We start from the raw sequence: 14,817 nt of genomic DNA, 5'->3' as shown, positions 1-14,817 counted from the left end.
CTCTCCCTCTCTCTAATCTAGACTATTTAGCTTATGGTTATGTTTTAACTTGTTTCTAGTTTTAATGTTAGTGATTAATCCCTCGTCTCTCTCTCTCTCTCTCTCTCTCTCCCTCCCCTTCCTCTATCTCTTATTATGCCTCACTTACACCAAGTTTGTCAAATGATTTGGGTGTGCTCAAATTATTCTTGGTGCTACTTTTCACTTTTCCCCCTCTTGCACTAAACCCTTTTATCCTCTAAACCCTAAGCCCGAAACAAACACTAAACCCTAATTCTTAAACCCTAACCCTAAACCAAAACCAAAACCAAGACTCAAACCCTAATTCCTAAACCCTAAACCTTTTCTCTATAACTCTACATCTTACATATTGCACCCACCGATGGCCTACCGTCCGCACTCCTTGTTTCGACTTCACGGTCCAATTGAGAATTAGTTGAGAGTTGAACAAACATTCTTCATTCTAGCATGCAAAATTCACAAGTTGCAACAAATGTACTTATTTGACCAATGGTGCACCAAGATAACAATATCATCCATAGTAGGATAAGCACATTGCCATTGCACTTTTGCGAGAAAACCCCAATATACCCACCATATTATCACAATAAAATTTCTGAACGCCAAGCATTCCCTCCCCTCCTTTACAATTGTTACAACGATTCACTTACGTTTACATCTTGAGGCATCAACAATAAAATGTTAACAATATCACTGACATATTGGTAACATGCCATAAAACCTATGGTTGATTCGATTTTGTTGATCCCCATTTGCTTTGATGCTCTCTAATCATTGCCTCATTCGTAAAGTTATAACGTTGATTGTTGATGTGATGGTGCCAAGTACCCAACTTGATAATTGAAAGCTAGATGACAGATGTTGTTGTAGTCGTAACATTTTCTATTGCCTTGTAAAACATTCCTTGGGCTCATAACCTACAACTTACAAGTCATACTGAAAGTCTCAAAGAATAAAAATGTCACTACAATACCGTCTAGATTAACAGTCAAGCTACTCTTTTTTCCCCATAAAAGTAGTGTGTAGATTATATCTCTTTCTCTCTCTTGTGGGCTATCCTGTTGGTAAATATAATGCCTCATAAAGTAAAGGTTCATGGTTCGAATCTTGTTTCTCTACGAAATACATCTATTTGTAATGGACAATAAAATATCCATTCTATTCTCTCTCTTGATGTTGCAACAAGGCTCAGTTGGGGCTTTTTCCTTAAGAGAGGAGTTACCTTATAATATATATCACTTAGCCATACAACGGCCTCGAGAGTTTCCCGTCATATTCTCACTAGTGTCATAGCTACAAAAAGGGTGTTATGTATATATTGTCGCGTAGTTTTAACATACACAATACGATCAACAGGAAAAAACCCACGGAGGAGGCCCAGAGAGAGTACATATATTCGAAAGGGCTTGGTGAGAAAGGGAAGGGTAAGCCGTGAATTTTGAAAGGTGTTAAATAAATAAATAAATAAATAAATATGTAGATATTATTGAGGGGTAGTTTTGGAATTGAAGAAAAAGAGATTCTAGAGAACCCCCATGGCTTCTTATTGTCTAAGGAAGCTTCTAGAGGAGGATCATCTTTTAATAGCCTGTTAGCCTGTACATGAATTGAATGACACAGAGCAGAGAACAGAGATAGACAGGTAAAGCGGAGTAATGGATTTGCTGGCTCGTAGAACCTCCACCCCCTTGCTCTTCCTCTCCTCACTCCCTGCAGAGGCCTCTTTTTCGCTGCTGGTGGACTGGATAGAGACCCCCACTGCCCACATCTTCAAAGCAGACATTCCAGGTATGTATCTGCATATTAAACTACTATGGAGCATAGCCACCGAGTCATAGATAGATAGAAAGATAGATTTTCTAATCGTTAAGAGAGATGTCCTGCCTTCTCCCCCCTAGGCTTGAGCAAGAAAGATGTGGATGTTCAAATTCACGAAGGTAGCATATTGGAGATTAGTGGGGAATATAAGCAACCACAAGAAGATGAGAAAGGTGAATTTGAATGGCATTTAGTGGAGAGACCTCAAGGGCGCTTTCTTCGTCGCTTCCAGTTGCCAGATGAAATCAGAGTTGAGGATATAAAAGCAAAGGTCGGAGATGGACTCCTCACCATCCATATCCCTAAAAAGCAACCTCCGATCAAACCAGTTTCACGAAAAGTTCCCATTGTGACTAGCAGGCTTTGAGGTGTTAACTGTCCATGTTTTTAGTGTGCCAGTTTGTTAGTGTTTATTGATTGCAGGATATCTTGTGAATACATGTTAATAGGACATGCATGGGCTAAAAAGCCATTACGGGAATGCATCATCATTTGGTTGATGTAAAATATGTTCTCTTTGTGAATATAGTTTTGGAATCAGAACATATACTAGTGTTAGTGACAATGCTTGTTGGGCCTACAATCTTGGTTCTTTTAATGGAAATTACTTGATTTATTGCTCCATACTTAAGTAATGATTTTAAAGGTTCATTTTAGTAAGGGTAAATCAGGATTTGTCACTGCTGCAGCACCTTTTCCTTTCCTTCTTATTGATACCCTTATGTCATCATTTACTCTTTTTTATGAACCCTTCAGAAACTTATCAATTTATTATAAGTTTTGATCTATTAGCAAATTCATCTTGTAGTAGAGGATTAAGAACCTGATCTCTAATACATATTGCTAAGATTCTTAAGAAACGGAAAACTTTGGCATGCAATATTGGATGTGTGTGCAAGGACTACGATTTTAAGAAACCGAAATCTTTGGCATGCAATATTGGATTTGTGTGACAGAATATATTTAATTTGTTTATGAGGAACATCAAGAACATTGTAATAACTCTTTCCACCATGGAAAAGATTGAATTGTGTAGGTGAGAACATGGCACTCCCAAAGTTGCAAAAGTGCAGCAAGGTTGCCATTTCATATGTTGCCCTGCATCAGTAACCTTTAAAGCTTACTGATGCATTCCACAAACTTTCTCGAATAATCGAAAACCCAAATTTGTGAATGTTCTAACCAAGTCAACAAATTATTCCAAGAGCACCATATCTTGTCCTATTTATAATTTTATTTAATTAAAAGAGTTCTCCACATCACGTCCTTGTTTATATAAACACATTGATTGATCAGGACCTGATCATTTCAAGTTGATCTGAAATCTTAATAATGTTAAGTAGACATGTCTACTGAATATGGCCTTGCATTGTATAAAATGGATACATCATCAAGCCATCTAGACCCTTACTGGATGTGAGAGAGTTTCCGAAACCCCCCAAAAAGGTATTTTTATGTTTACTTGGAGAGCAGCAGCTTGACAAAATCATCATACTTGATCTGACCTTCAGGATCGATACCAGATTCACGGATCATCTCATCTGCTTCATCATCTGTTAATGTCTCTCCTAGATTTGTGATCAGATGTCGAAACTGCACCATATACATGATTAGGCCAAGACACAATGTCACTGGCAAGTCTTTAAAGAAGTAACAAGATTTATGTATGCCATGAAGTCTCATTTGGTTCATAACGGGGATGTGCTACTCAAAACATAAACTAATAAACATGTCACAATCTCTCATTTGTTCATTATGTACACTTGTTGTGCATGCATGTGTGTGTGTATGAGAGAGAGTTTTAAGGCCTATGACCTCTCCAGCTGAAATGAAACCATTCCCCTCCTTGTCAAAAACCTGAAAAGCAGTCTTTAGTTCTTCCTCTGAATCATTATCCTGTAAAACATGTCGTATGTAATGTGCATTAGCTACTATCTGCCATTTTGATTGAAGCCTGTAAATCTAAGCCTAAGAAACCCTGAAATTGTATAAATAACATTTTTCAGGTTTTCACAACATTTTGCATACTCTTTGACAAAATCTATGATACATGTAAGATGCTCATACTTCTTAAAATACAGCTTTACAATTTCAGTTTTTTCAACCCATGGGATGAAAAATAATAGCATTTTTTCTTTTGGATAATGCTAACGTAGTGAAATGTCCACAACAGTGTGATGGCGAATGTTCAGGATGAAATTGTTGTCATTCCCCAAACGAGGATAAATAAATTCCTGCTTGCAAAGATTGGGCAAGAGAGCATAACTGGTCAATATATGTATGTATGTATATTGTTTAACAAAATATATGTTAAATTCTTCCAGATATGGGTATGTTGTGGTAATCTCTTGTTATTTTAGCTGATTAACAAAGACATGTTTCATGATGACCAGGTGGTTAACAGTACAGACAAGATGTCATTCCCACATTGAGAATAATAGGTATTTAGTACCTGTTATGTCTGAGATTTTTTATTTACCTTGAGCTTGTGGGCCATGAGAGGTAAGAATGCACCAAACTCAATGGTGCCTTTCCCCATTGGATCAGCATCATTGATCATATCTTGAACCTCTCCTTCAGTTGGGTTTTGCCCAAGCGACCGCATCAATGTACCAAGATCTTTGCTTGCAATAAAACCTACAAAGAGATTGTTTAACCATATTCTCACATACATTTTGTCTAGCCTTTGCATAGCACCAGAACAACCTCAATAGAACCCTAACCTCACATATATTTCTTCTAATATTTGCATAAACATCAGAAAAAACAACAGAACTCTTAACCTCACATACATTTCTAAAATTTCTAATAATATTAGAAAGAACTCAATACAAGCCTAACCTCACATGGATTGCATCTAAACTTTGCATAACATTAGAAATTCAGATGTCTTCTAAATTTAATTACTATGAGAGAATTTACATATTTCTTCTAGGCTTTGCAAACCATCAGAAAATAATGAAGCCCCTAATCTCACATATTTGGTCTAATCTTTGCATTATATCATAGAAGCACAACACTAATCTCAAGTGTCTTATGTATGTCTTCTAGTTTGCATAACATTTAGAAGATTTTACATCTTTCATCTAATTTTCACAAAACATCAAAAGAATTTTCTTTTAAGCCCTGCATAATATTATAAAACTCATTGAGCCTTATCTTATACATGTCTTCTAGTCTTGGCATAACATTTGGAATATTTTACATGTTCCAATCTTTGCATAACATCAGAAGAATTCACACCTTAAATCCTAGAAATGTTGCATAAAGTTTGGAAATTCACACCTTTGTTCTTCAGAAAGAAATGCAGAGCTTAAATCTACCTTTTCATAATATTAGAAAAAAATCAGACAATAATATCATACACGTGTTCCAATTTATACAAAAAAAGGTGCAGATAATCTTAAACGTCAGTCGAATGGATGGAGTGCATCTAAAATTTCTCATGAAAAGCTAACAAGAAAGCAGTGAAAACAGCGCAAAAGAAGAACAGGGGAAAAAAAAAACATTTGGGAAGAATGGTGAAAGACTCATTTGGAATAGGTGGAGAAACTGCTACCATCTCTCCGTTTGTCGAAGAGGTCAAAAGCTTCTTTATACTCACGAACCTGCTGTGGTGTGAGGGTTTCAGCCATGCCTGAAGAATCCACAGAAGCGAAGAAAGGAAGTCGGAAACAGAGCAAGATATGTTGAGAAAATGTGAGCTTTGTTTTCTGTTCTTCACAGATAGATGCATTCGTTCATAACGTCTTCTCTTTCATTAACATGACAGATACACTCTCGTTTCGTTGCTTCTGTCCTCTTAACATGACATATACCGGCCATCACACACACACACACACACACACACACACACACACTCTCTCTCTCTCTCTCTCTTTATGTCTTGGGTTCGAAACCCAACTCCATACATATCCTCTTAATTTTACTATATGCCATTGTGGAATGTAGGGGTTGAACCCATGACCTTCTCTCTCTCTTTTAGTAATAATTTGGACCATTTCTCGATTTCTGTGTATCATCCTTGCGCAGAGGTCACACTAATCTTCTCTGTATCGTTCCAATTTTATCAAATGTCCCGGAAGGAACTCTCTCTCTCTTAGGATTAGTTTAAAGTCACTTCCTTTATCGAGTATACCACGTATTGTACACTACTAGAACTCTTTTAGCTTAAGTTCTATGTTTACTTTATTTTATTGGGAAAAGTACCAGGATACCCCTGGAAGTTCATCTATTTACCAGAATGCCCCTAAAAGTTCCAAATTTATCAAATTACCCCTATGTCCAAAAAATTACACTTTATAAAGTAATTATACACTCAAATCTTTGGTAAATAGGGCTAAGTTCGGGTCCATTTCTTCCACCTTTGGTAAATAGGGCTTGTAGATTTGAGTATATAATTACTTTATAAAGTGTAATTTTTTGGACATAGGGGTAGTTTGGTAAATTTGGAACTTCCAGGGGCATTATGGTAAATAGACGAACTTCCAGAGGTATCCTGGTAATTTTCCCTATTTTATTTTAGTTATGATGATTGGATAAATACTCATTTTGTTGTAAACCAATTGTCTCATGGGCCAAATTTGGCCTTAGAAGCCGTTAATATATCTTTCTTTCTCATGATATGACATCCATCCATCATTCCACGTACAACAAAGTAGCTCCACAAACATCAAGATAGAATGTTACAGAAGTTGTAGCATATGACATGATCCACGTATTGGCTAGTGACACACATTCCTTCCACCTATTTGAGTAGATCCCCAACATCTATCTTCATTGGTGATTTATTGGCCTGTAAAGAGTCGTTAAATATGTATACTCTTTCTATATGCACACACACATATGGCAATGAGGAGAAGATATATGGTATTTCCATCAAACCTTCACACCTAAGGGAAGGCCTTAGATTCAAGCATGATAAAACAATGATAACTATATTTCTCATCCAAGGCCTTAAAGTTCACCTTGAGCCATGAGATTGTGCTTGAATGCCACATAAAAGACAATTCAAGTCTTTGTTTTTTGTTTGTGTTAGTAGCCTGACCAACTTGGAGCATTTTGTAATTAGGATGTCATTTCTTACTTAGGTAATTCAAAATCTATATCACATAGTTATATAAGTGTTGATGATTTAGACATACCTCTCATATGCATTGAAGGAAGCATATGAAAGGGTAGTTTTGTAATATTGAGAGGGTAGTTTCTCATTCATAAAGAAATATTACATTGTGGGTTTATCTTTGTCGCACTTGTTCTTTGTTCGCTTTCATTACACCCGCTATGCCTCCACTATATCACCAACAATTCCCGATAATCAAATCATGCACGTTCCCAAGATTAATCTGTAAGGCTCAAACACATTTTCATCCTAATTTTAATTCTAATAAATCACTAATTACAAACCTAGTTAGTTCTGTAAGTGACCATTAGTTGACCACATTTCAATTACAAATCACTCCCTTTCCATCCCACACTACCTCATTTAGTAGTTAGTCGCTTTATTAAATACCTAATGATTCCAAGATTCGAGTTTAAATCAATCATCACCCATCAATTGCATATGCATATATCAAACACAGACACCATCAGGCTAACAATGAGATACATACACTAAAACCAACAGCTAACTATCGATCATACATACTATCACCTGAACTACACAACGTAGATTATTGTGACAATAAAGCATAGTTTAATGTTGAAACCATTTTAAACACTTCCATTTTAGGGAAAATCTCTTTCATAAAGAAATGTAGGTGCAACATGCTGATTCAATATAACTTTAAAACTATTCATTTCTATTGTATGTCCAATATTACAAAAACAACAAAATAAGCTGGCTGATCAATCATTTGCCTTGTCTCAATGCTCTACTGACTAAGTTTACATTTTGAAACATTAAGATCAATTGCTTGTAAAACCTGTCACACCCATGTTACTTCTTATCCATATCTATGGTGGATTCATTTCATTGGGTGCTTCAATACATAACATTCTTTCTGCACATTCTGACCCGGGAAGATAATTTGTTCCTGAAGCCCTTCAACACTTTCATTCATTCCCCAAAACAGAAATACACCATCTATATACTAGATATGAAAGTAATGTGGACCTTTCAATCATCAGTCCATGACGACAAGCACAAACATTTCTTTGGTTAGCATGTAATTTTTAATCAGTGACTCTTGGTCACTCACTTGGAGTATTAAGAGCTGATTGAAGTGCATCTTCAAGGTATTTTTCAGCAGACTCAATTTCCCTTCTCTTATCCTCGATAGCAAGCTCTGCAAGAGCTTTGTCCTGCACAACATTAGAAATGTGTATTAGTAGAACAGTTTATCCAAAGAGCAGAAAATTGCAAAGACCAACACTACTAAAATTTTCTCATACTGGAGGTAAGTCTTGGTAACTTCGCAGCGTATCCAATATTGGCTTTGTTTTTCTCTCCAGATCTTTCCGAGACTCAACCATTTGCATAAGAATGCCATGATTAATCTCAGGCGTATATCCCACACGGGTCAGCACAGCCTACATTAAATGGAATTTTGTCATTCCTTCCAGTGTTATCTTCAGGAATATAATTATGTCAAATACATTCCCCTTTTAGATCTCCTTAGTTTGCTCTCAATTTTTCTTTGCCTAAAAAATCTATTAGCATTGGCACATTTCCATACAACCAATACCTTATAATTTGCGAGTTGTTGAAGATACTGGCGCTCCTTTGAGGCCATCATTTTCAGGTTAGTCTGCCACTGCATCATGGGGCCTTCACAGGTTGCTACCTCCTCTTCAAGCTGTGCAAGTGTCCTGAAAACTCCATTCCCAAAGTACAATAATCAGTTGCCTATATAGCATAGATCAAAGATTGCATAGTTTTATATGATTGTGTGAATTTATAGACCTCTTCAGGTGACTGAGTCTGGCAATTGCCTTTCTTGTATTATCAAGAAGTAATTTTGACTCTTTCTGAGCCTTAGATCTCCTGTCTTCTACATCTGATTTCCGTAGCAACAATTCCCCGAATGCCATCAAAAAACTGATGAAAAGAATCTCGTTAAGATGATTCATATGAACTAATGAAATATTCAAAGTAAACACTATGGAATCAATGTTACCTGCTTACTTCAACATCTTTAAGATTTAAGAGATGTGCAACATTTGCAAGCATTTGAGCCGATGAAACACAAGCTTGTGACATATTTTCCTGTGCCAAACCTGCAGACTCCAACAGTTCTCTAATTCGAGCAGCTGCCAAAATGGAGAATAAAAGAATACAGGAGACATGAGGGCAATTCCCTGTTTTGCACTAAAAGAATGTGCCTTGTTTTGCACTAATAATACAAAATCATGAGATTGATAGCCTACGACAAAAACTAAAACCTGCCATAAACCATACAACAAAGCACTTGAATTTAAGCAGAATACAGCAATATTTAGATTTATGTGGCAACATGTTTATCACGAAATATTGCACCTTCTGGTAAATATTCATATCAGGAGGAGACACAACATGAACATCATGCCAGTTTTCTTACCAAACCCCTTCTATTTGTAAAGCATCTGAATGGTGGAAGCATTTAATTGCATACAAATTTATTCGAAGGCAAAGGAACATAAAGCTAATAAAAGATGTATATGTAATATAATCTTCATGGCATGAATAGATAGGAGTAGCATAACTATTAAACAGCAGTGCTTGTACTCTTAAAACCATAACCGTGGTTATTATGAAAGATGAAATACAGTACCTAACAATCACTGCACAATGTACCTTGTTTGGTCACTCCTACGAGTTGCAGCAGCAACTGTAAACATTAGTTCATTGAATAAAGCGGACACTAAAAGCACTAACTATGTACAAGTAATTCTTTGGTCTGAGAGCCTCAGATGATCACAATGAGCACGTTTCTAATGTTCGCTGTTTTCCTCAAATGGAAAAATGGAAAAGAACGGTTATTGTCTTAAATCCTCTTATAACGCATCATGATTTGAAGATCTGAACTCTTGTGGCATTTCACACAGTTCAGAAAGCCTTTCGATGTCAAAATTGAAAAAAGAAAATGCGGTAAAAGTTTGACGAGGAAGAAGAAGAAGCTTGAAGATCCGTTCTTACTTTCTCTGTGAAATTCCGCGGCTTGCTGTCGGAGATTGGAAGCAACGATGGAGGAGGCCTGGGAACGGGAGATGGATATAGAGGCGAGGTTGTGGAGGTGGGCAAGGGAGCGAGGAGTGTAATCGAAGTCAGGCACGTCCTTCCCCACAGCATCGAAGGTGGAGGCCAGCCACGACTTCACCTCCGCAATGTGGGCGGCATCAAATGGAGCAGAAGTACTACTATCGCCCGCCACACTGCTACTGTTCTCCCTGCTCATGCTTATGCTGTCCATCGCCATCGCCATCGCCATCGCCAGGAGGGGAAAAGCTTGTCGTGCGCTCTGTAAGAAGGAATAAAGAGGAGTATTTACACAAATACCCTCCACGGCAAAGGTTTCTCTATATTTACACCGATACCCTCCATGTTTCCATATTTCCCGAAATGCCCTCTGCTTGTAGAGAAGTGTAGGGTTCACATCACGTGTTATGGATTCATTGGCTATCTATCCCCCAAACTTCGCTACACGAAACCAACCTTTTTAGTCACGCCCACAACGTGTTCAATCTCTTTCCAACACCTATGAGAAACTAACTGAGATCGATGAGACTTAACCGAACTACATCACATTTATCAAGGTTGAGCCATACCAATTTTATAGGACACAAAGCATCTGTAAAAGAGAGAGAGAGAGAGAGAGAGAGAGAGAGAGAGAGAGAGAGAGAGAGAGAGAGAGAGAGAGAGAAAGATATATTAACGTCTTGTAAGGCCAAAATTGGCCAATGAGACAATCGTTTAATAACAAAATAGGGTGTCTTACCCAATCATCAAAAATAAAAATAAAACATAACTTAACCTAAAAGAGTTCTAGTATTGTACAAAACGTGTTATGGTGTAACATATTCTATAAAGGAGATGACTTTGTACTAGGCCCGGTTTCATTTCCATCCAAATCTCTCGAAAAGAAGCGGGAGGTCATAGGGTTTCAATGTGGGTGTGACCCATGGTCTTGATATAGAAGGTACCCCAACCATGGCTTTAAGCCGATGTAGCTCACATTCTCGTATTTTCTTAATCGCTTCTACACCACATCAAGTTGCTTTGAAACCCGACATCCGAGGGCATTTGGTTCTTCTTTGGTTTTTTGCTTCATCAAGGAAGAGGTCGAGTGGTGCAGGCATGTCCAGATTCATTGTCTCCCCCTATCTCTAAAAAATTTCATTGCCTACATGTTGGTGATTATTAGAAAAGTTATTGTTGACATTATGTAGCTTATTCTCTCATGTTGTTTTAGCTCTAAGATATATCTACCTAATTTCTTTATCTCTAAAGTATCTAATAGTTTGGAGAGGGTCCGAGTATGTCTTGTTATTTTGCCCTTATCTCAACATAAGTTGTACACTTGCATGTAAAGTGGTACTCATCCTCTACCTCTATGTGACATAATCTACATATCCTTTCCTCTCTCGGGACTCCATTAGTACGACCATTCTCAATCCCAAGTTGGTGAATTGATATTCTAAGTTGTCCAATGGCAACCCTTAGTGCATTTGGTAAGAATGTATCTTGATATTTTGGTCGTGCAATAAAACCTAACGTAGCGAAGTGCACATGAAGTGTTCCTTATAATACAACATTTTAGATGGGAGTGGCTCTAGTGGGGTGATCCATTTATACCGAATGTAAATTTGCCATATTTATTGGCGTATTACTTTATTACGGTCCTCATGAGAGGTTAAAGTTTTATCAAATGTGTGGTCGTACCTAAGGGGGGATATGTTATTAATGTCTAGGCCATTTGCAAAAAGCCAACTCACCACCATGTTATACGAGGAGCTAGTATATTTGGACTCGTAGAGTGATTGAGCTGCCTCAAAAGCTTGATGAGATATCCTATCTTGTGGTTGTCTATGTATCCTATGAATAAAAACTACAAGTTGGAAAACTGCTTCTACTAACATCGGGGGCAAGTGAACTTCTACAAGTGAACTTAGCTCTAATAATTTCATATGATATTGTTGAGAATTGAACTCAACTTCCCATAGATAGGTTTCACACTAGCTCATAGACACTCCAAGCTAGTTGTGTAAATAGTAGAAAGGGTGCTTGCCCTAGCTTAGTTGGTATATAAACCAACTCATTGTAATTTAGTCGTTGTTGGATGTATCTCGTTTTGTTAATATCATATATACTTCTCTCTCTCTCTCTCTCTCTCTCTCTCTCTCTCTCTCTCTCTCTCTCTCTGTTGTTATACACACACACACACACACATACGCTCACCTTCCACTACATTACAACCACTCTTGTCATTCCATTTCTTAACAGATACTGTTGATTTGCTTCGGAGTTGATGTGATAACATCATCACCAATGGTCTCTCTAATTGCGTCCACATGAAAGATGGTAGCCCTGGAACCCAAACCACTGAGAGGGATGCATATCCTCTCATGAGGGAAGGGCTCTTGAAAGTATGCCTAGTGGCATTGTCTCTCTAAGATTGAGAGGGATGCATATCCTCTTATGAGTCTATCTTTGGTTGATTGTGTCATCGAAAATTTACCTAAGCGAGCATTGAAATTGAAAAAAAAGATATACATATGACTCAACTACCTTAACTGGTATATGAGAGAGGGTTAGGTGACACTTAGTTCTAACTCAAGCCTATGTGTGAAAGATAAGGACTTTAGTTTTCCCTAGATTCACTATCAATCCTCGTTGTGCACAAAAGTCATCTAAGGCATTAAGATGCCTTTGTAGGTCGTGTTCAAACTTAGAGAGCAAAACTATGTCATCTGCATAGAGTATGATACTAACTTGTGTACCCCCAAGGACTTCTCCATTGCCTCCGTTACGAGCAATAAAATACGACATGGTCTCATCAATGTAGATTCCAAAAAGAGTCGGTGATAGGGGGCAACCTTGTTTTACACCAACGATGTTAGTGAAGCAATTGGATAGGCCACCTAGGCATCGTACGCACCTTGATCCTTGCTCATATAGTGCATACATGGCCCAAATCATGTCATCTTGTATCTCCAAGCTTTTAAGCCTATCAAACAACCTCTCTTTAGGGATTGTCTAAAGGCTTTATGGAAGTCCATAAAACAACAATATACTTAATCTTCTTGCGGGCCTTCGTTTGGTCAATTAAGCATCTAAGTATGAAAAATATGGTCAATAGTAGAGAAGGCTCGTATAAAGCCAGCATGTTCAAGTGCTCGAAGACTTAAGGTCTCCATATGATCGTTGAGCTCTGCTTCCATTACTGCTCCATATAATTTAGCGAGCGTATGACATATCGTAATGGTCCTATATGTATTTGGGTTAATGGGGTCTCCTCCTTTATATATGGTGCCACTGTGTTCATAATTCACTATGGTGGAAAACCCTCGGCGGGGGCACAATTGAAGATTAAAGTTAGAAAAGGAGCTAGCCACTCTCGTGCATATATAATGTGTTCTGCGTGCAATCTTGTGTGTGCCATGGACCTCCAATGTTATAATTTCTTTTTGACCTTCATGATCCTAGAGGTCGTGAAAAGTGTCCCCATGGCAGGCCAAGGTGTAGAAGGCATGGGAATGGGTGGTTTTCCCTGGACTTGGTAAAGTCTCTTTGTATATATGTGTGCCAAGTGTTGGGATCCTCAATTGGTGTTTGTGGTCTTGGTTCCCTTAGTCTCTTCCATGTAGTGGCGTAATCATTACTCATGAACATATGGTAGAGTTCCCAATATTGAGATGTCTCCTACACTCGTCTCTTACGATGTGTCATCTTGCACATTTCTTTGCTAGCATGTACTCAGGTAATAGTACCACTAAGCCGCGATACTTTAAGTTGTCTGTATAAGTCTCTCCAATCCTTATCATACCATCTATTTTGTGGCATAGACCCTTTTTACCTTGGTTGGAGTGTTTCGTATATGGGAAACTGCTAGTTGTTGTGGAGTGAAGGATGTGTGTGAGTTCTGTAGTAAGGTTTTCTAAAGGCAAAGAGGAATCAAGAGAGGAGAGATGGGCTTGAACATGTCGAGAGTATATGTTAGAGAGCTCATGTGTGAAATGTATTGTGGTGTGATGGCTTGGTTGGCTAAAGTTGATTGTGTTGGAGATATCGCATTTTAGCTCAAAGTATAAGAAGTTATGGTTCGTGATAATATGACATGAGGCCACCCAAAAGGGATTAATAATGTTAATAGTTTCAAGGTGTCCTATTAGATAATCAATTGTGCTTTCCCCGCCATGTGGGAAAATGTGAGCTTTTTCAAGCCTGACCACTCAACTAAACAATTATATTTGATCACATAGTGCCGACTTCCAAGTTCTAGCAGATGATGGCCAAAGCTTGTCTTTTGATCTACATATGATGCCTATGGCATTTACCATTTCTAGGTTTCCATCAATCTCAAATATTGTGCATTGTCAAGATTGAGTTCTCAATTTGAAATCTCCTACAAGAAAGACTTCTCCTAGAGAAGAATATCAAATGATGTCATCCAATAAAGGTTCGTATGGAAAAGGCCCATGTGACACCCCTTCATCAACTATCAAGTCGTGTTTGACTACCTTAAGTATTAGAGAATGTGGTTTAACTGACTATGAGGAATTGGTTGTTGTTTGATGGGCTTTGTGGGATACCACAACAACTCCTCAAGATAAAAGAGAAGTTCATTTGGCAAATTTCACAACTATGTTATACAAGGATACTACCCCAATACGAGGGAAGAGTTTTGTCACCTACTATTACATAACTTCATAGGGTTATACCTTGCCATAACCCTACTTATAAAGACAGTGCAAGTTGTAGTATCATCTTATTTTAACAAGAATCATACTTTTCGAAGGAGACAGAGACAGAGACAAGTGACAAAGAGGATTTTAACATTC

The 14,817-nt window shown here is 37.8% G+C and overlaps 3 protein-coding genes and 1 non-coding gene across 5 annotated transcripts; 1 reads left to right on the top strand and 3 right to left on the bottom strand.

The window, feature by feature from the left end:
• The first annotated feature begins 1,610 nt into the window (after positions 1–1,610).
• Positions 1,611–2,457, top strand: LOC147857868 (17.9 kDa class I heat shock protein-like). Its single transcript, XM_087326733.1, has 2 exons — positions 1,611–1,809; positions 1,920–2,457. The coding sequence occupies exons 1-2, from the start codon at positions 1,677–1,679 to the stop codon at positions 2,204–2,206; spliced, it is 420 nt and encodes a 139-aa protein (XP_087182859.1). The 5' UTR covers positions 1,611–1,676; the 3' UTR covers positions 2,207–2,457.
• Positions 2,458–3,089: 632 nt separating this feature from the next.
• LOC147857867 (calmodulin-like) lies at positions 3,090–5,555 on the bottom strand. Of its 2 annotated transcripts, none has more exons than XM_087327195.1 (4): positions 5,448–5,551; positions 4,319–4,476; positions 3,655–3,735; positions 3,090–3,432 (listed from the first exon to the last, which is right to left on the bottom strand). In XM_087327195.1, exons 2-4 carry the CDS (start codon positions 4,442–4,444, stop codon positions 3,298–3,300), a joined length of 342 nt encoding a protein of 113 aa, XP_087183321.1. In that variant the 5' UTR covers positions 4,445–4,476; positions 5,448–5,551; the 3' UTR covers positions 3,090–3,297. The 2 variants fall into 2 exon arrangements, with proteins under 2 accessions (XP_087183321.1, XP_087183320.1); XM_087327194.1 differs by having other exon boundaries at positions 3,091–3,432; positions 5,399–5,555.
• Positions 5,556–5,825: 270 nt separating this feature from the next.
• Positions 5,826–5,928, bottom strand: LOC147857866 (U6 spliceosomal RNA). The gene has a single exon (XR_015530552.1). It is a non-coding gene; the product is annotated as a U6 spliceosomal RNA (small nuclear RNA).
• Positions 5,929–7,609: 1,681 nt separating this feature from the next.
• AUG1 (HAUS augmin-like complex subunit) lies at positions 7,610–10,261 on the bottom strand. Its single transcript, XM_087328019.1, has 6 exons — positions 9,956–10,261; positions 8,958–9,090; positions 8,744–8,878; positions 8,526–8,649; positions 8,233–8,370; positions 7,610–8,142 (listed from the first exon to the last, which is right to left on the bottom strand). Exons 1-6 carry the CDS (start codon positions 10,245–10,247, stop codon positions 8,032–8,034), a joined length of 933 nt encoding a protein of 310 aa, XP_087184145.1. The 5' UTR covers positions 10,248–10,261; the 3' UTR covers positions 7,610–8,031.
• Positions 10,262–14,817: the final 4,556 nt, after the last annotated feature.

The sequence above is a fragment of the Azolla caroliniana genome, unplaced genomic scaffold (genome assembly GCF_043228905.1).
Source record: "Azolla caroliniana isolate FFs.n. ecotype wild unplaced genomic scaffold, voAzoCaro1.0.p SCAF_11, whole genome shotgun sequence".
NCBI classification, from domain to species: Eukaryota; Viridiplantae; Streptophyta; class Polypodiopsida; order Salviniales; family Salviniaceae; genus Azolla; species Azolla caroliniana.
The sequence above is the reverse complement of the archived record's forward strand: the minus strand, read 5'-3'. Positions and strand labels throughout refer to the sequence as shown.

Bases quoted from the DNA above. Each gene is read 5' to 3' on its own strand.
- AUG1 (XM_087328019.1), bottom strand. From the start codon at position 10,247: ATGGCGATGGCGATGGCGATGGACAGCATAAGCATGAGCAGGGAGAAC. The intron at 9,091-9,955 runs GTAAGAACGGAT...CCATTTTGGCAG, and splicing joins CGCGGAATTTCACAGAGAAA to CTGCTCGAATTAGAGAACTG. The intron at 8,143-8,232 runs GTATGAGAAAAT...AATGTTGTGCAG, and splicing joins GTTACCAAGACTTACCTCCA to GACAAAGCTCTTGCAGAGCT.
- LOC147857867 (XM_087327194.1), bottom strand. From the start codon at position 5,474: ATGGCTGAAACCCTCACACCACAGCAGGTTCGTGAGTATAAAGAAGCT. The intron at 4,477-5,398 runs GTAGCAGTTTCT...ATCTCTTTGTAG, and splicing joins CTTCGACAAACGGAGAGATG to GTTTTATTGCAAGCAAAGAT. The intron at 3,736-4,318 runs GTAAATAAAAAA...CATGTTTTACAG, and splicing joins TCATGGCCCACAAGCTCAAG to GATAATGATTCAGAGGAAGA.
- LOC147857868 (XM_087326733.1), top strand. From the start codon at position 1,677: ATGGATTTGCTGGCTCGTAGAACCTCCACCCCCTTGCTCTTCCTCTCC. The intron at 1,810-1,919 runs GTATGTATCTGC...TCTCCCCCCTAG, and splicing joins CTTCAAAGCAGACATTCCAG to GCTTGAGCAAGAAAGATGTG.